The 19,340-nt window shown below is 35.1% G+C and overlaps 1 protein-coding gene across 1 annotated transcript; it reads left to right on the top strand.

Annotated features, from left to right (window-relative positions):
- Positions 1–3,037: 3,037 nt before the first annotated feature.
- On the top strand, positions 3,038–17,448 carry LOC147544494 (5'-3' exoribonuclease 4-like). The gene is made up of 24 exons (XM_086637798.1): positions 3,038–3,625; positions 3,733–3,835; positions 3,968–4,044; positions 4,245–4,436; positions 4,540–4,659; positions 4,778–4,840; positions 4,924–5,049; positions 5,862–6,026; positions 6,876–6,953; positions 8,715–8,792; positions 9,503–9,652; positions 9,795–9,866; positions 10,473–10,547; positions 10,636–10,731; positions 11,123–11,193; positions 11,822–11,950; positions 12,029–12,105; positions 12,186–12,226; positions 13,511–13,585; positions 13,740–13,897; positions 14,476–14,580; positions 15,119–15,194; positions 16,205–16,287; positions 16,511–17,448. Exons 1-24 carry the CDS (start codon positions 3,422–3,424, stop codon positions 17,241–17,243), a joined length of 3,147 nt encoding a protein of 1,048 aa, XP_086493924.1. The 5' UTR covers positions 3,038–3,421; the 3' UTR covers positions 17,244–17,448.
- The last annotated feature ends 1,892 nt before the right edge of the window (positions 17,449–19,340 follow it).

The raw sequence follows: 19,340 nt of genomic DNA, 5'->3' as shown, positions 1-19,340 counted from the left end.
TAAAATTCTTAAAGAAGGTCCAATGAAAGTTCAAATTGTTCAGATTCAGAGGGAGAGAGAGAATCTGAGAAATGGGTAGCAAGGGGAAGAACAACAATGGAGGTTGGAACTGGTGGCGTGGCTTTTATTGCTGCTCATCAATCCACCTGTTAATTCACTCTCCCTTGATGGTATTCAACTTCCCTTATCCTAATTTCTTATCCATTTTTTTCTTTACTTGATCACGATCTACAGAAGAGGAATTAAGAATTTGATCACGATCTATACAAGAGGGAGAAAAAAAGATTTTTATAGGGTTCAATTTATGCCAAATTTAGCTCAGATATGCATACTTTTTACATTCTATATGATGTATAGAGTTTAGTTTTCTAGGGTTTAATTAAGAGAGCTCTGTTAATGTCATGGACCAGTTGCTTTAAATTTGCTTATGAGCACTGTTAATGTCTTAAGTAAGTGAAATGGTAATTTTAGAGAGAGAATGAACAAGAGAGGGACATGGGGTTCCAAAGTGCAATATTAATTATGTAAGGGTAGGATGAGAATTTTTGTAAGTATAACTTTAGAAAAAGAATATTCTTAGGTGATTCAGTCAAAAGGGAGTCCAAAGCGCAACTCTGGAAAAAGGGAGTCCAAACAGCAAGTCAATTATACGAAAGGGAGTCCAAACAGCAAATCTCCCTAATTTAAGCTATCATCCCACCTCACGGGTGCCCTTGCCAAAATTATGGATGAGGAAACAAAAAATTTAGTTATTACAGTTGTCCCACCCAACTTTTGATTTTTCTTTGTGTGGTTCCCAATTTTCCTTGTGAAATAAAATCTGCATTTTACCTCTTGAGTATGATTGTACTATAAAGGACAAATAATTTTTTTTTTCTTATGCATTTTTTATTTTGTCTCGAGGAAAAAGGAAAAATGAATGTGTTTAACATTTTTACCTTTGGCCTATTCAAACACAATATTGGACAAATAACATTTTGACTTGTGCATAATCCATATTGTCTCATGGAAAAACAATACATTCTGCATTTTATTTTTTGAATTTGACAGACACAACAAATAAGTAACATTTTCACTTGAGCAATTTTTGTTTGCCTTGTGGAAAAAAAATATGTTCTGCACTTTACTTTTTAAATGCATTAACAAACAAATAACATTTTGACTTAAGCATTTTTCAAATTGCCTCGTGAAAGAAATAACATATTACGCATTTATCTCTATGCATTTTTTTATGAAATTATCTCTATGGATTAGACAAACAAATTAATGGACCAATAACATTTTGACTTGTACGTTTTTTAGTTTGGCTGAACGGAAAAATAGTATGCTATGCAATTTTATTTGCATTGATAATCACAGTAACGAAAATTAACCCTTCGATTTATATATTTTTCCAATTTTGCAGATGTGATGAATTAACGATATTTATATGTACTTTTCAATTAGCAAGAAATTTGTGAATTGGTCGGAATACCTAGATTGTGTTTTATACTAGAGAAATAATTCCGTGGAAATATAAGATTCCATACTAATTCATTACGCTTGTGAGTTTGGATACAAGCGAATTACGATTTATAAATACTTTGTGTTGAAAATATTAACTTCAAATAATTAAAAATTATGAAGGAGAAAGAACTTACGTTGCATCATGGAGTTTGGGTGGTTCCGTGATTAATGAAGGAAGAAATGGGAAAAAAAATTTAGGAGAAAAACTTCGGTGAAGGATGAGTGGAGAAGGAAAAGAGTCATCGCTAAAGTCGTAGAAAGATTTTTTTTACTTATTAATAGTTTAAGATTTTCTTTTTAGATATAATTATATTGGTAATTATTATATTCGGAGAAGGATAAAAATGTCTTTTTTAGCACTTAGAAAGTAAGTGCGAAAAAATAAGCTCCAAGTTGGAGCTTAGAGGGTGTTTGATTTTTTAGCACTTCTAAGTGCTACCACTTACTAAGTGATAATCACTTAGTAAGTGATATCACTTGTAAGTGATATGGCGTTTGTTTTCTATCACTTCTAAGTGCTTGATTTTTGTTTTTATATTAATTCTAAATGTCATAAAATTGAGAAATTGTCTATTTTGACCTTAAAGTATTTACATATTAGCATTTCATACTAATTCATTATGCTCGCGAGTTTGGATACGAGAATTACAATTTATGAATGCTTTATGTCGAAAATATTAACCTCAAGTAATTAAAAATTATGAAGGAGAAAGAACTTACGTTGCATCATAGAGTTTGGGTAGTTCCGTGATTAATGAAGGAAGAGATGTGAAAAAAGTTTAAGAGAAAAACTTAGGTGAAAGATGAGTGAAGAAGGAAAAGGGTCATTGATAAAGTCATAAAAAGTTTTTTTTACTTATCAATTGTTTAAAATTTTCTTTTTAGTTATAATTACATTGGTAATTATTATATTCGGTTGGGATAGAAATGTCATTTTTAGCACTTAGAAAGTAAGTGCAAAAAAATAAGCTCCAAGTTGGAGCTTACTTTTTTGCACTTACTTTGACCCCACTTACAAGTGATATTCACTTATTAAGTGAAAAAACAAACGACCTAAAATTTCCGGCCCGCACTTATTAAGTGAAAATCACTTAATAAGTGCAAAAATCAAACACCCTCTTAGTTTTTTGCACTTACTTTGGTCTCACTTACAAGTGATATTCACTTATTAAGAGCATCTCTAATGCAACACTCAACAAAAACAGCATCTCCAATGCAACACTCAACAAAAACTCAATTAATCCAATGTGTCAAGTATGAATTGAGTTTCTCTTTCCTAAGTGGCACTATTGAGATACTCAATTCAAAATACTTCTCCAATGCAACACTAAAAAAATCTCAATATTTACCTTAGATTTAGTCTTGTTTCCCATTCTCATATATAAAATAACTATGTAGACCAATTGAGATATAATAATAAATGTTGAGATACTCAAAAGAAAACTCAACAATTGAATTTTCTTTTGAGTATCTCAACATTTATTGTTAACACATCATATTGAGATTCTAATTGAGTGTTGCATTGGAGAGTGTTTTTTGTTAAAAACTCAAATAATCCTGTGTCAAATTGAGTGTTTCAAGTTGAGTGTTGCATTAGAGATGCTCTAAGTAAAAAAACAAACAGCCTAAAATTGCCAGCCCGGAGCACTTATTAAGTGAAAATTACTTAGTAAGTGCAAAAAATCAAACACCCTCTAAATGCACACTCCTAATATTTAACCTAATTTTCCAAAAGACCAGTCTTCTCGTTCAAAAAGGTGGCACTCTGAAGCCCTCCTTTTCCCATAGACACCAGCAACGGTGTTTCTTCTCCAAAACCACTCCCAAAACCCCCCAAAACATTGTTACTTCAAAACCCTAACTCTAGCTCCACGACTCTGCAAAATCTTCTCCACAACTTTTGAATTATTGAAAAATGGGTATTCCTGCATTCTACAGATGGTTAGTTGAGAGATACCCACTTGCAGTTGTGGATGTCCTTGAAGAATGCCCTAATACCATTAACGGTGTTCAGATTCCTATTGATACAAGTAAACCTAACCCAAATGGTGTCGAGTTTGATAATCTGTATCTCGATATGAATGGAATTATTCATCCTTGTTTCCATCCTGAAAACGGGGTATAATAAAAACACAGAAACCCCCAATGATTTTGCCTTTTAATTTGTACAATAATGTAATTGGAGTTGATTCTGTTAAAATTCTATTTTTTTTTCTGCATCTACAGCCGGCTCCTCAATCGTATGAAGAAGTATTTAAATCTGTTTTTAGGTATATTGATCGTATTTTCACTATTATACGCCCAAGGAAACTCCTATATATGGCAATTGGTAAGCTTTTTTTAGTTCAATTCACATTTAAGTATTTCTTTTCATTTTTTCCGATGAAGTGAGAAATAAGAATATGCCTTTTTACCTTTAAAATGGGTTGATGTTCAATGTGTTGTATCTAAATTTGCCTAGATGGTGTGGCACCTCGAGCTAAGATGAATCAACAACGGACGAGGCGGTTTAGAGCTGCTAAGGATGCTGCAGATGCAGTGAGTTTTTTTTTTCTTTCGGTTTAGAGAAAGCCTTCTTGTTGTTGCCATTAGATTGAATATTATTAAGTTGCAGACTGGGTGACGTGCCATTGGTGTGAATATATCTCTAGTCTTCAAAAAATATATATTTTAAACTTGATACTATATGTTAGTAAGCTAGCGTTTTAAAGCCTACGTTATTTATTGATTCTAATTAGGCTGTTGAAGAGGAGTGCCGAAGGAGTGAAGTTCAATCAGAAGAAGAAATATTAGCTGCACTGGATCAAACTACAAAACTTGATTCAAATGTAATAACACCTGGTACTGAATTCATGGCCTTACTGTCAACTGCTCTTCAGTACTACATACATCTAAGAATAAATTCAGATCCTGGATGGCTGGGAATCAAGGTGCATTTTAAACCTATGTGCTTTTCGCTCTTTTCTTTTTCTTTTTCTGTTTCATCTACGTCAATAACTTTTTTATCTGATAGCGACTGTGTTGACTTTGAAGGTCATTCTTTCTGATGCAAATGTGCCGGGAGAGGGAGAACACAAGATAATGAGTTACATCCGCTTGCAAAGAAATCTACCTGGATATGACCCGAACACCCGACATTGTTTGTATGGGCTGGTAATTATGTAACTTCATTCTTATTTTTGTTTTTGCACTATTTAAGCTACTAGGCTTGCTGTTGTGTTTCTGCGTTTTCACTGGTTCTCAAGAAAATTTTCTATTTTCCTTGTTTCAGGATGCTGACTTGATCATGCTTGCTTTGGCCACCCATGAGATACATTTTGCAATTCTTAGGGAGGTACATATTCTGTCACATAATTATTGATTTGGTTATAAAGAAATAGTTATGTTAGCTTAAATTTGATTTTGATTGTCGTGTAGGATATACGTAAGGCCCAAATGGACAATGAAGCAAAACGTAGAAAAAGGCCGGGTCGGGGACAGCAGAAACCGAAACCGAGTGATAGCGAGGATCTTAGTGATCACATTGCAGAGCAGCAATTTCAAGTATGTGCCGAAGGGATGTCATTCTGATTTTCACTGTAGTCCAGATATTTCTTGTGCATAGTAAAATACCAAATATTAGTGGTTACACATTACAATGATGCTAGATTCTGATTCAGAGGTTATAGATGATATGTAGTAGCTTCACTGTAAGTATACGTAGTTGGTGAGCTATGGCGCGTATGATCGGAGTACATATGGGTAACCTTAGAAATGGTGAACCGAAACCATGCTCTTGAGCTCAGGTTTCTCTTGTTTGTCAAGTTATTCCGGGTACTGAATATATTTAAACACCTTAACCCACAAGGTGACAACTTTGAGGGAACCTGCATGGGCACCTACACACTGACGAAGACCTGCATGGGGATTCGAATAAATCAACTCTTTTTTTGCATATTTTTCGTTTGCTTTCCTAGCCCAATGTCCTTATCCTATTTGTATTGTGGTTGAATAATTTGTTGACCATCACTGCTGTTTCTTCAATTGCTTTTCGTCCATGTCCAATAAGGTTCCGAAGTTTTAGAAATTCACCACATAATAGGCATCCTAGCCCCCGACTTCTTGATTAGTCTGCAAAAACACATCCGGTATGATATAGTTAATGAGATGAACTTTCATATGAGAGGAGGTGGTGCTGATCATAGAGTGCTGCATATCATTAACAGAAATCTTATTTGGGCATGGTGGATTTCTAATAATGATGTAAAGATCTTACGCGAAAGGACATCATATGCATGACTTGCTTATACTGCTATTTTAACTATAAAGATATAGTTGAAGTTATATACTTAATTACCCGTTTGATTTCCTTTCAGTTTCTCAACGTTTGGGTTATCAGGGAGTACTTAATGCATGACTTACAAATACCGAATTCAGAAGTAAAGGCAGATTTGGAGCGGTTAATTGACGATTTTGTGTTCATGTGTGTGTTTGTTGGAAATGATTTTTTACCACATGTGCCGTCATTGGAGATATCAGAGGTTGGTATTGAGAAGTTTTTTATATTTTTGTTTTCTCAATATGGTTGAGTTGCGAAAATCGTGTACAAGTCTGAATTGACGTCTTTTAAATCATATGAGCCAATAAAAGATCCTTCCCAAGTCATATATTCTGACAGCCTATGTACTCGGGCTTGGGACTCAGTGAGGTCAACTCAGTAGTCAGCCAAGTTTCAGGGAAGTAACTCTATAATACATGGCACCCTAATATTTAGTTATATATTGTTACATGCTCAATGTCAAGCACATTAGCTAGAGAGGACGGAAGAAAGATCTGAATAAAGATAAACATATTGTTCAAAAATAGAAAAAAAACATAAAATAAAGAAAGAACAAACATTACCGTTTTCATATAAGAAAGATGAAATTAAACTGAAAAATAAAGAGGCATATCAGAAATGAGAAAGAAATAAAATGGAGAGGAAAAACAAAAAAGAGGACAAAGATATACCTGGAGAACGCAGGCTTCTAGGCCAAACCCAACTCAACTCTTTTCCGGTCTGCTTGTTCACTTTATCTTCTTTTCCTCTTCTCATTCTTTCACGAACTATGTTAACCCAAAGTGTTCCTACCCTGGGTTACCACTTTGTTGACTCTTATTGAACACTGGTAACTTTTATGTAACTTAACTCGTGGATGCATCCTAACTTGGTAAATTATGGCCTCCCCTATTCTTGGTGGAGACATAAAACTTGTTTAAGAACGAAAGCCTTTCACTTGTAAGTAAATTGCTAGTTACTGTGAAGTTCGATTGCATAGTCATGCACTTTGTCACTCTTACACAGCTCTTATGGTCTCAACATGAAATGTATGATCTATTATATGTGACAGGGGGCAATTGATCTACTCGTGAGTGTCTACAAAAACGAATTTGTCAGAATGGGTGGTCATCTTACGAACTCTCACGAGGTATCCAATGTTGTGTTTAAATTTATACCAAGAAAATTTATGAAGTATAATGTGTCTTTTTATATAAATACATGGTGTTCAAACTGCGAGTACTTCTAAGATATTCATTTGTTGATGCCGTGTTGACCAATGTCAAATGTATTACTGTTGCCATTTGGTTACTTCTAATTTCTAGTACTGCTAAGCTCTATCTGTCACATGGTTGGCCATTTTATTGACGAATTTAATCAACTCAGAGCCAAGAGTGAACCTGTTTGTTATCCACTATGGTTGGTGGACCTAGATCAATGTGCAAGAACAACTTGTATTTATAACCACAGAGACAGGTTATTGACGATGACGCGGACCTTCCACTGAATCGATTCTCTAGTGAAACATTGAATGGTTCTTATTTGTCATTCATGTCCTTGTACCTTGTCATCGTTATGTCCATTTGAAGTGAGTTGAAGAGTTATACAAACAAGAATTCAAGATGATATTTGAGTTCTTTACTGAAATTATGACGAAATTTATCTTGTACTCGTAATTAATGTTTCTACGAGATCTACATTTCATTACATTTGCCATTTCTCTCTAAGAGGATTCAAGGGGCGCAGTGGGTAGACTAAGTTCGTCTGCTACTCAACCATTTTATTAGGCTTACTGTTTACCAATATCTTGCACTTTTAGCTATGGAGATGGGCTTCCTGGAATGGCATGAACTCCCTTAGTCATAGGTTGTTATAATATGCATCGTTTCCTCTAGAGGTACCTTCAGGATGTAAACTGATACATAGCAGGTGGTACCAGCCACTCTGTCAAAGGTGTAAATAGTATTAAGAGGAACATCTGATTGTATGTATGCATAATTATATATTGTTTCTACCTGGTATCAAACCTAGTATCCCGGTATCTCTTCATTATTAGCATTTCTATTTGATCTGCTGATTTTTGGCTGCGTTATGCTACGTTATCCCTGCAAGAAGAAATATGTTGTGCGTTCTGCTTCTTTTATTTAACACTTTACTACTTGACCACATATACCACAGTGATTATGGCATTTTTGTCAGCTTTCAATCATACAAATATGAATTTTTCAGAATTCCCAGACTAACCGAAATATTTCTACGCAATATTATCATTTCAAGCCTGCCAAAATGTTAACCAAACCCGACATTTAGTAACTTGTTTACAATTCCATTACCTAGGGTGGTCTACACCAAATGTAAATATGAAAACTTAAAATATACCCTTTGAAGCAACTGGGAGTATCTGACAAATGGCTGAGCATTTGATAGGAGTATCTGTGCATGGCCGGCCAAAACTACTAAAACAGGAGTATGCACTTCGCATATATATGTATTATAACCATGTCTGTGTAAAGGGTACGTAGAATTACATTTGGTCTAGCTGCCAATTGCCATCCCCAATATACTAAATTCTAATTTCAGATTTCAGAACCCCTAAGCACTAGCCTTTTGACCTTGACAACCTTGACCCAAAATTACTTTATCCTTCCTCTATTTCGTTAATTCGATCCTGCATCTCTATCTACATGTTCAGACATGCGGGTACTGAGTACAACCTATACTGTATAATGCTTTTATGTTTTTGTTTAAATGGTGTTCTAAACTTGCATAAGATAATATATTTGATTTTTTTATTTGGCCTCATGCATTTGCATTTTGTTATGCGTAAAGAGCAAACTGCAATTGTTCTATTTGCCTCCCTCGAGCTTAGCACTCTTTTTTCCTTATACGTTTTATATATTCTGTACTATAGGTGCATTTGGAACGTGTCGAACACTTCTTACAAGTTGTGGGATCATATGAGAATGCTACTTTCAGAAGACGTAGCCAGGTATGATATTTTCTTCATTATGTTTGAGGTTACTCTGTTATCCTTCCAAGAGTTTGCTATGCCTCTATCATGTAAGGGTCGTGTTGGGTTCTGACTACTGAGTAGTCGGGTAGTGTTTACTTGCCTCAGATTAGACCTTCAATATTGTATCTCTCAGTTTTAATTGGTTCCTTTCCTCTTATAGATAATTAGTAATGTTGTCTTTTATCTAATCCATCAGTTACAATGAAAGGATTCAAAGTGGATACTGGTTTCATAAATGTATGCGATACACCGATAGTTGTCAATTGTCTGCAAATTATCAAGGAAAAAGCAGGTGCTAGATATTCTGATGTAGCAACATCCTTGTGCCGCAGAATTGATTGCCTCCAAAGGGATATTTTCTGGCTCTATGGGCATATTTTAGTAATGTTTTAGAAGTTCAGGTCTTTAGTAAAACAACTAATTATTATTATTTACTTGTTTAGGTTGGGGGTAAATGTGCTAAGTTAGGGGGATTATAGGTTTCTAAATAGAGTTTATGGTGAATTAGGACTCTCACAAGAGGATCGCAAGCTGCCCATTAGGGCTAATCATAATGGCCTACGACTTCCATGTATTTTAGTCATCTTTCAGCCATTAATTTACTTCTGTGAATCTCATTACTACATTGTATTCCTTCTATTCCTGGGTTTCTGAAAATTGTTGTGAAACAACTGATTGTTGATCAGGTAACCAAAGATAGAAATAATCTCTTTAAGAATCATTCGAATATTATAAAGCAAGGTTCCAAAAGCAGTGATGAGCCAAAAAAACAACCCAAGGATTTCTGGTCCTCAACTGATCTCATCGCAGAACCGGCTTGCCCTGCATCAGGAAATGTGAGTATTTATGCATCTTTGAGTTCTCAAATTTCAGTGTGTGTTTCTTCTTGAGGGCAAGTGATGTACTTATATTCGTCCATGGAACTATTTATTTGATTAACATTCCATTTCATAACTGATTACTACTCTGTTGATGCAGTCTGACTCAGAGGAGGGAAAACGGCTTGCCGATAGTATGAAATCTGATGGCCCAATTGCAGTTACTGGCGATGTTTGTTCTCTCATCTTTTATTTTCCATCCTTCTTACAATTGATGCCACTAATAATATCCCACGATGATCTTTGTGTCCATCAAAGGTTGTAAACACCATGCAATTGTAGTTGTCAAAAACGTATTTGAAGTTCACCTGAAATCAAAGGTTAAAAAGAAGTTTATTTTGGATTAACTATGAATGCAACTCATGACGGTTAGAGGTTTTATTGTGAGATAATATTTTGTTAGGATGATCTGCACGGTTAAGAGAACATCAATAAAAATTGATCCTTAAACCATCTTCATGTAGGATCTTTGAAAGAAAACTGACAGAAGAGGCTACAAAAGTAGAACTACTCCAGGCCTAAATAGGAATGAACCGTCCATCAAGAGTGAAGAAACCCATCAAGAGAGAGAAAGAGAGTTGATTCGGAAATGAAAACCCATTGATTCCGTGTAGGTCTGGAGCAGGCTTTGACTTGTAGCTCTTCTAGCATTACTCTCTTTGAAAACCTTGTCCACTAACGTTGGTTGCATACCTATAATAGTAAGATAGTGATTTTATCTTTTCCTAGAACAGAGTTAGTTAATGATTTTTTTAAATTAATGATGTCCGCGTTGCAGGCCAATGGAAAGAAGATTCAATACCCCATTATCGGCAGTTTGGCAACTGATGCCACAATTGAAGTTGCAGATAATGTTTGTTGCTTCATCTGTACTTTCATCCTTCTTGATACATATCTAGGTAACCGTCATTTATTATTTTGGTTGGAACTGAATCTCATAGATTAAACTGGGTGAAGAAGGTTGGAAGGAAAGGTACTACAGCGAGAAGTTTGAAACCAAGAGTAAACAAGAGATCGAGGAAATTCGGGAACTTGCAGTAAGTATATTCTATACCTTAGATTCGGCTCATGCTAAAAGTGGTCTTCTACTCTTCTCCACTTCGTTGCTTTAGGTTGCAGCTAGTACATCTCATTGGTTTCAACCACGGATTCTGGCTTCTGAGTACATGATATAAGCGTGTTAGATTAAGTTACTCTTTTTTCCATGCATGTATTATGACTCGCTACTTCAAGTAGACAGTAGATTGGGTTTCTTACTGCTTCTTCCTTTCTACAATTGCAAACATCAGACTGTAATTGATTTTCGTTGAGCTGCCCACATTCTGTTCCAATCTCATTTTTTGTTTATGAGAGTCAAGCTAACCGTTTATGAAAAATTGTGTTTCTCAGTTTTTATTTTGTACTCTTTAATAAATGCTTCTTTTGCAGGTATTGAAGTATATAGAGGGCATTTGCTGGGTCATGCATTATTACTACGAAGGAGTATGCTCCTGGCAATGGTGTGAGGAGGTTCCTTCTCTTTTATGTTTAGAGGAAACTTGTTGGTTCTCCACTTGTTTGCTAATTAATTGCTTTTCAATAGTCGACGTCAATGTTGTAAAGAAAATGTTTACTGCCTCAAGGCGGCTAGATGAAGTTCCACCTTGAGGTGTATGCCTCGATTCGCGAAAGGCGTGCACTAATTCTTTTAGCAACCTAAATGAAACCACATTATGTACGAAAATAAGATAATATAGTTTTTTCACTTTGCTGCAATAATATAAAGACTATTTTTTAACAAAGAAGAAATATACATGTAGTTACTTCTTATGTGGTGGCATTTGCATAAACATAAACGATGTTTGTAAGTTTTGTTCTACCTCGTAGATGCCTACGCCTCGAGGCGAAAACAGACCACCTCGCTTCGAGGCGAAAACAGACCGCCTCGCTTCGAGGCGTACGGATCTACCGAATTTTATAACAGGTGTCTTTTTTTGTTAATTCTATCATTTTAGTCAGTTGACTTTAAACAGTTGTGATTGGCCTCGATGATGATGGAAATGGATTGGTATTTGTCTCTTTCTTTTATTCTCAACCTAGACAACATCAAAAGCAGTTCTTGTATTAAGGAGATCTTAATTTCCACAGGTTTTATCCTTACCATTATGCTCCGTTTGCTTCTGATTTCCATGGTCTTAATCGGCTGGAGATTCATTTTGCGCTTGGAGAGCCCTTCAAGCCATTAGATCAGTTGATGGCTGTTCTGCCAGCAGCGAGGTTTGTTAGTGAGTTCATCCATTTTCTTATTATTTTCTAGTTATCAAAATGGTGTATAATCCGAACTTTTATCTGCAGTGCACATGCTCTACCTAGGTATTACAGGAAATTGATGACAGACTCAACATCACCTATTCTAGATTTTTATCCAGAAGGTTGGTTTTCGTTAGAACCTAATGTCACCTTTTTATGATCAAGTTCTTTTTAAACAACAGACTCCCACAATTTCTTGCAGATTTTGAGCTTGACATGAATGGAAAACGCTTTGCCTGGCAGGTAATTCTTGATTTTGAGGAACTTTCTTGGTATTTACGTTCTTGTATTATGCAAATAACTATATTTAGAAATAAGTAAATAAATGTGTGCGTAGGCAAGTCAAGGTTACAGGGTAAATAGCTAATAATCATACATGATAAGGTAATGCTTGATTTTGAGGATCTTTCTTGTATGATGCAATTATGCAAATAGCATATATTGGGAAAACAGAATAAATGTGTGCAAAGACCAGTCAAGGTTACGAGAGAAATAGATGAACAAGTTATACATGATAACTATACACTTATATATATATATATATACATAGTTATATATACTAGGGTGAAGCCCGTTCGTCGGCAGTCTGCACGATGTACAGAAAATGAAATTTGTAGAGATTTTTATAGAACGAAAGAATGAGAGATTTTTAAGAATGTATCTTATATAGATGTAGTAGTCAATTGGGAGGCTTGGATGTCGTGAAACATCACATATAAGCCTCCCTCCCACTTGTACATAGTTCTCTTTCTTCTATATATTCATTCTAATTTTCAAAAGAAAAACTATGTGACTGCAAGTTGTCAATAAGATGTCTATGTGGTTTTTTTTTGCATAGAAATGTGGCTTATTTCTATATCTAACTTTTCCCTTCCTAATATCAACAGCCAACAGCTCGAGCTCAATGAATGGCCGTCCTAAGCAATATAAACAAACTAATATAAAATCTGCAAAACATTAAAATTGATTTAAAAAATATAGAAGAAGATGTGGAGAGAAAAAGAAATTACACTAAACGGTTTAAATTTGGAAACAAATAAAGGTGATACATAATTGTGGAGAGGGGGATAATTACTAAATTGGTGGAGCATTTAGTTAATTTAGAAAGAAATTTAACCCTGGAGGAGAGAATAATTGGGAAATCAAGGGAGATTTACTGAACTAGTTAGATCATTTAAACGTGGACATGGAAGAAGTTTCAGTTTGCTTCAAAACGTGGGATAAATAAAGGAAAGTATGGTTTTGTTGTTGTTAAACTCAATTTTTGTCGTGAGATTACAAATTTCTTGATGAGAATCGGACGCACATGAATATGCGGCGATTGCGTTTTATAGAATATATATATAGATATAGATATATATTAAAGATTGATTTCATAAGGTAAAGGTACATGTCGACAATCAAGAGGCTGAATATTGCCAAGTATTTTGGATAATGTCAAAATCAGCAAAAAGTAACTGTGCTGGAGCACTACTAAGATGCACCTTAAACTATTAACTTTTGAATAATTTTGTCTGCTTGTTATAGGCCATCTGTAAATTGCCGTTCATAAAGGAGTCTCGCTTGCTTGAAGAGATTGCGAAAGTGGAGCATTCCTTAACGGTAAATACTTTTTCTTTCTGGTTACTCTTACTCCTCGTTGGTTGGGCTCGACTAACTTGTGGCAGCTACCGTTTGTTCTCTTATTTGACCTTTCTTTTGTGTTCTATTTCCAACTCTTGAATGACAACGGTGTTCACTAAATTTCTTGCTCTAGGATGAAGAGAAGAGGAGAAACAGTTTGGGTTTGGATGTACTAGTCATCCACATTTCACATCCTTTAGCTGAGAAGGTCTTTGAGTTTTGCAAGAAAATGAAAGATCATCCGAAGTTGCACATGGCGAAGGTTAAAAGGAAAATCAATCCAAAATACAGGTTTGGACTCACCACCTTCTGTTATCTAGCTTATCTTTTCAAACTGGAGACAATGTATATGGTTCTATTGTGGGCCGAACTTTATATCGATTGTTCCCTTGTTAAAGGTTTGAGCAAGCATAGATAATATGATACACTTTTAGCAGATACATGCTGTGGATTTTTCTCATGTAAAACGTTGAAGTTCTGAAGTAGAATAAACGTTATGTTGGTCTTATAATAAATGAGGCATTCTTATAGGCGTCATATAAAAATTAGTGAAGTTTACAAAGTAATCCACTCTGGATCTGTAATTGTTTATGAGGATACAATTGCGTTGGTCGTTACCAATACCAAAAACCCAATACACGCATTAACTGATTTTCTATTTCGAGATATTTGCCCAAACTGATGTTCAGAAACAAAACTTTCCCCTTCTTGATTGCTTGAGTTGTTGCCGTCGTATCTATCGACTAGATTTAACAAACTATGTTTTATGTTCTTTGCATATCATGGATTTCAATATCAGAGAACATCATATGGTTCAGGGGTATTTTTTTTTTCTTATTGGCTTATTACTAGCTTTTCCATAATTGCAGTGGAGGAATGAATGGATACATGTACATTTCTAATGAACCAGTGTGGAAGCCAGAAATAACTTCTCCAATTGAGGACATGGAAACAATAACTGAGAACAAAGTCATGTAAGTGTAATTTCATGCTTATGTTGCTGAAGACCTTTCATAAAGCATTCCATCTCATGATTATGTCTTAATTCTTAAAGATACATTAGTTTCATAAAAGGGCTAGTTTCTGGCCAGAATTTTTTCTTGCCATGTAAGATGGTCATCGAAAAAATCCAGTTCGTTCTAAATTTATTGCGGTCATCCATTAAGGCATAATAACTAAGACAAGAAAAAAAGGTAAAGAGTCGTGACCCTTTTGTTCTTTTCCAGTCAGTAAGTAATTCTGGCATCTAATAGTATCGTTATCTGAAAAATAAATATACATACTTTTTGTATTCTACACCTCTGATACTAGTGGCAGTGATTCACAAGTCGTAAGAACACGCAAGTATGGTCAAGACCTTCCACTCCTGGATGTTATTTCTCCATCTCCATTCAAATTTGACCCGAGTGTTGGAGTGCGCAACATGACAAAAAGAATACTGGACTATCAATACATATCTTCCTTCGGTCATCTTATTGGAACTTATTTTTTGTTTTTTCCTTTTTCTGGCAGATCTTTCTTTTACAATTTCCCGTCCTTTCACCCTCACATCCCAAGGCCACCAGAAGGCGTTGTCGTTCCTAGAAAGGTAAGATAGTGTGTTATTTGTTCTCTGCACTTCCATACTTAATGATCACTTATTCTTGAAGCAGGAAGTATAAAGTTCAATGAGTATAGACTAGGTGACGAGGTGTACCTGTGGGCACAGACAATTTTATCTCTTGCTTTACACTAATGACAATTTAACGAGGTCAAGCAAGTTACACGCTTGTTCGTATAATCTCCCCGGAAAACATTACGGAAGAGTGCAATTGCTCCAACAGATCATATACTGTGTCACTTTCTCTCTCTTCTTCCCCTCTCCCCTTCACATGAGTAAGAAAGAGAGACTTACGACAAATGGTCTGACCTGCCCTTCCCTAGTGGTGGGAAGGAAAATTTGGAAAGGAAGTTGTTTCAGAAGAAAGATAGCAAAAAAGGATAAAGAAAGTCAAAAGCTAAATGTAACTGACAAAACATTCATTTAGGGGCTTGTTTTGGAATCTAGTCATATTTTTGGGGCCATTTTGGTTTGTTGGTCATAGTTAGGGGTCCAAATGAAATCAACCCGAAGTAGGATGATGTTGTTGGGAAGATTTAAAGAATATTTTGTTTTAGGTCCCTGCAAAGTTGAGTCTATTTACTCCTCCACCCGTCCATCTATAATCCCTCTTTCCCTTTAATCTGGACCATTGAAGATAAAATGTCTCGGCCATAAGTTGACTACTGATAAATCCGAATCGCCCAGGGTTTTTTTTATAACAAATCCGAACGCTAGTTAGAGAAGATACGAAAATAAGTTATTTTATTATGCAGATGTCTAAGAAACCTCATTATGTCAATCTTACTGGACTTGTATTTCTATAATCTCCCTGAAGGTTAAGACAGAATCCTCATTATGATAGGGAGAAGTTTGTAGATGGATTTAGGTAGGCCAAGTTTAGCTTGGTCTGGCGAATCTGGCCCCTGGCCCTAAGTCAATCACTATATTGAGTTATCTGATTTACTATCGTAAACCATTATTTACCTTGTTCCTATTTTTGCATTGGTTTTCTCAAGTTGGTTAGCAAGCGGGATATTTTACCATCGGCGGTGTTATGGCACGACAAATTCTCTATCTTTGGACGGGTATATTCTCAAAGGTGACAACTACGGAACTATGCTTACATTATTTTTTAATTAGAAAAGTAGTACTAGTTTAAATCCTGACACATTTTACCACTTCACGAGATAATAATGTATTTTAAGGTTTCGAATAGAAATACTTCGGTTCAACAAAAAAAAAAAAGAAAAGAATAGAAATACTTCTTTATACTTTGTACAACAGCATTACTTTATCAATCTATAAATTTCAACTGGGTGCAGGCCTGTTCCAAATTCAGTTGGAGGACCTTCTTTGACAAAATTGGCTCATCAACTTATATTACACTATTATCAAGACAAGAAGCAACAACTTGAGGCACGTATGGATGTTACTACTGCAGATGCCTCCCTGAGTGAAAAGAAGCTAGGAATTAGGGCACCTGTCAATGTTCGTAAGATCACAGGGACGGCTAAGACGGAGCACAACTCTGAAACTACTAAGAGAGATAATCACGTTCCTGATGTCTCCTCATGCAAAACAGATTCGAAAAAGATTGTTAGTAGGGAGATTGTGGAAAATGATGAGAGAGAACATACTGGGGCAGGTATGCAACACAAAAGGAGTTCGAAGAAAACTAAGGGGAAAGGTGAGGGTCGACAAGATTCGTCAAAGAAGAAGATCAAATGCAACGGGGTGGGTACAAGAGAAGAGGTAGATGTTCATGCTGATACTACAGGAACTGTCCCGAGTGAAACACCTTCGAAAACAATAGTAGCTACTAAGATTAAGGAGACTGACGAGGGTCAACAAGTTGGTGAATCTATGGAACTTGGCGGTCAGGCTTCTACAATGGATTCTTCGCCATCTAAGACACCCTCACAGATCAGAGGAAACAGTGAGATAAGTTACAGTGGTAGCAGAAAGGATAAAAGGAAACGAAGTGTTCAAGTTGATGATGAACCACAAAGCATAAAAAAGAAGAAACAACCAAAGGAAACAACTCCATTGGCCTAATTTTGGTATCTTCAAGGTATGGAGTTATTTACAAACTACAGAGACTACAAAAGATGAGTCTAAATTTATTTCTTCAGCGCATATTTTTTTGTTTCCTTTTGTTTCGAAAGTTAATATAGTAATATTTTGTATGATCATGCCTAATATTCATTCTGCCGCACGAGATGCAAAACCTAATTTAGTAACCATTTTTTTCATCCGTCAATTGCAGTGTAATTTTAGTTTGTTGTCTTAGCCATGGATAACTAATTAGATCTCATTGATTCCTATTATTTAGAAAAACAATTAGCGAGTTTGAGGTCTGGCTGTTGTATGGTATGCGAGATATAGTGGCTGTAGAGCTTTTAACAGGTTTTCGGGGTATGGGTATATTGCCATATCTTGTAAAAATCTACTCGAGACGTTTGGATCGCAAAAAGAAAGTCTTCAAATTATATAATAATTCAACAAAAATTGTAGTACAGTCATTTTGGTGCAACTTCTTCACCTCTCTTCTCCTGTGAAAAGAATTCCTTAGATTCCTTCTTCATTGACCCCCAAGACATTATAACTGGAAGCAGCAGAAATGCAGAATGTACTTTGGGAAGGAATAAAACTTTAAAAAACTTTGTCGGGATAGCGACTGGAGATATCAGGTGGTTTGAGTCTGCATGTGTCGTCTATATGGGATGAGAATTTGAAGTAGACAAACTTATAAACCCGGGCCTTCAATGGGCAGATAGATATTGTCACAAGCACAATTAACTAAATAGATCAAAATCTATATAATAAAACAGAAGGGAAAACGACGTCTGGGACAAATATCATTTTTTAATAAAGGATATTCTCTAGAAGTAAAATTTAAAATATAGTACTTTGTAGAAATAAAGTTACCAATTTAAAAAGCAGTAATCATTTCCTTCCTAGAAATAAAATAACTAATTTACGAAGAAAAGAAACAAAATAAATTTCAAGGGTTAAAAAAAGAAATTAAAATCTCTCTCTCTCTCTCTCTCAATAAAATATAATAATAAATTTCGTAACATTTGATAGATACAAGTGTCTGTGCCCTAGGGCACGGGATATACCCTAGTAATATTAAAAAATTGATTGAGCAGCAAACATTTTATAATTATTGTTCAAGTAAAAAAACATATATATTAAAATATCTTTTTGTATAACTAATTCGTTAATTTTTTTCATTAAACTTAAAATACGTATAACTTTTTCATTAGATTCGGATTCCAATATAATTTTTCAGTAGTTTTCTAACAATATTCGTTTTCAATATCTTCTTTTTAGAAGAGATTTAAAAAAAGCGTATTTCTTTTTCTTTTTTCCATTTTTCTGGGGACTGGTTTTGCAGAATGTTGATTGGAAACCAGATTTGCAAGCTTTGTAGAGTGTAATCTCGATCTGCAGATCTTGCAAACTCGATATGTAAACATAAAGTTTCTTCTCCAAATTTGAAATTCTTTTTCTACATCAATTAAGAGTATGTAATTAAGATGGAAACACCACCTGGATCAGTTAATCTACAGAGGTTTAAATCCATTCCATTTCTTGTTGTCGTTTTTGTGTTGAATGTGATTGTTGTTGCCACTATTGGTGGTGGCGTTGATGGTGGTACAGCGGGTAAAGGTCTATGGACTCTAATATTCGTTACAGCTAATCGGATCGATCTGCTACCAAACACTTTGGACTCAAATGGTTCGAATTGGACAATTCAAGTACTCTGGGAAAGAAAAAAAGATTGGATTCAAAGAAGATGGGTCACGAAGACGAAGATCGAGAAGAAAGCATAAAAAAAACTCTTAAAGTTTTTGTATTTTCTGAGAAATAGTGAGTTTTATTAGGTTAGCGTATTTTGGATATGAAAAAACTAAAAGAAGACCTGAACATTAATCAATTTTATTTTAAACTTTACACATAATATTTTGGTAACTTCTACGTGATAGAAAATGACTCAAACAACTATCCGTTTTTTTCTTCTAAAATTTATCTTTTCCCTCATTAATGGTGCAACCCTGTTAAAGGAGTCAGAAGGGCCTCTACTAAAATTTATGAAGTAGACTTCTAAATTTGTGAAGCCCATTTTACCTAAATCATGGTATGTTC

Source organism: Eschscholzia californica, unplaced genomic scaffold (genome assembly GCF_041429995.1).
Source record: "Eschscholzia californica isolate CP2 unplaced genomic scaffold, dmEscCali1.0.p SCAF_4, whole genome shotgun sequence".
NCBI classification, from domain to species: Eukaryota; Viridiplantae; Streptophyta; class Magnoliopsida; order Ranunculales; family Papaveraceae; genus Eschscholzia; species Eschscholzia californica.
This window is presented reverse-complemented; position numbering and strand designations above follow the sequence as displayed.

Excerpts from the sequence above, each read along its gene's own strand:
- LOC147544494 (XM_086637798.1), top strand. The coding sequence starts at position 3,422 with ATGGGTATTCCTGCATTCTACAGATGGTTAGTTGAGAGATACCCACTT. Across the intron at positions 4,841-4,923 it reads ATTTTGCAATTCTTAGGGAG|GATATACGTAAGGCCCAAAT; the intron begins GTACATATTCTG and ends ATTGTCGTGTAG. Across the intron at positions 13,898-14,475 it reads AAAATCAATCCAAAATACAG|TGGAGGAATGAATGGATACA; the intron begins GTTTGGACTCAC and ends CCATAATTGCAG.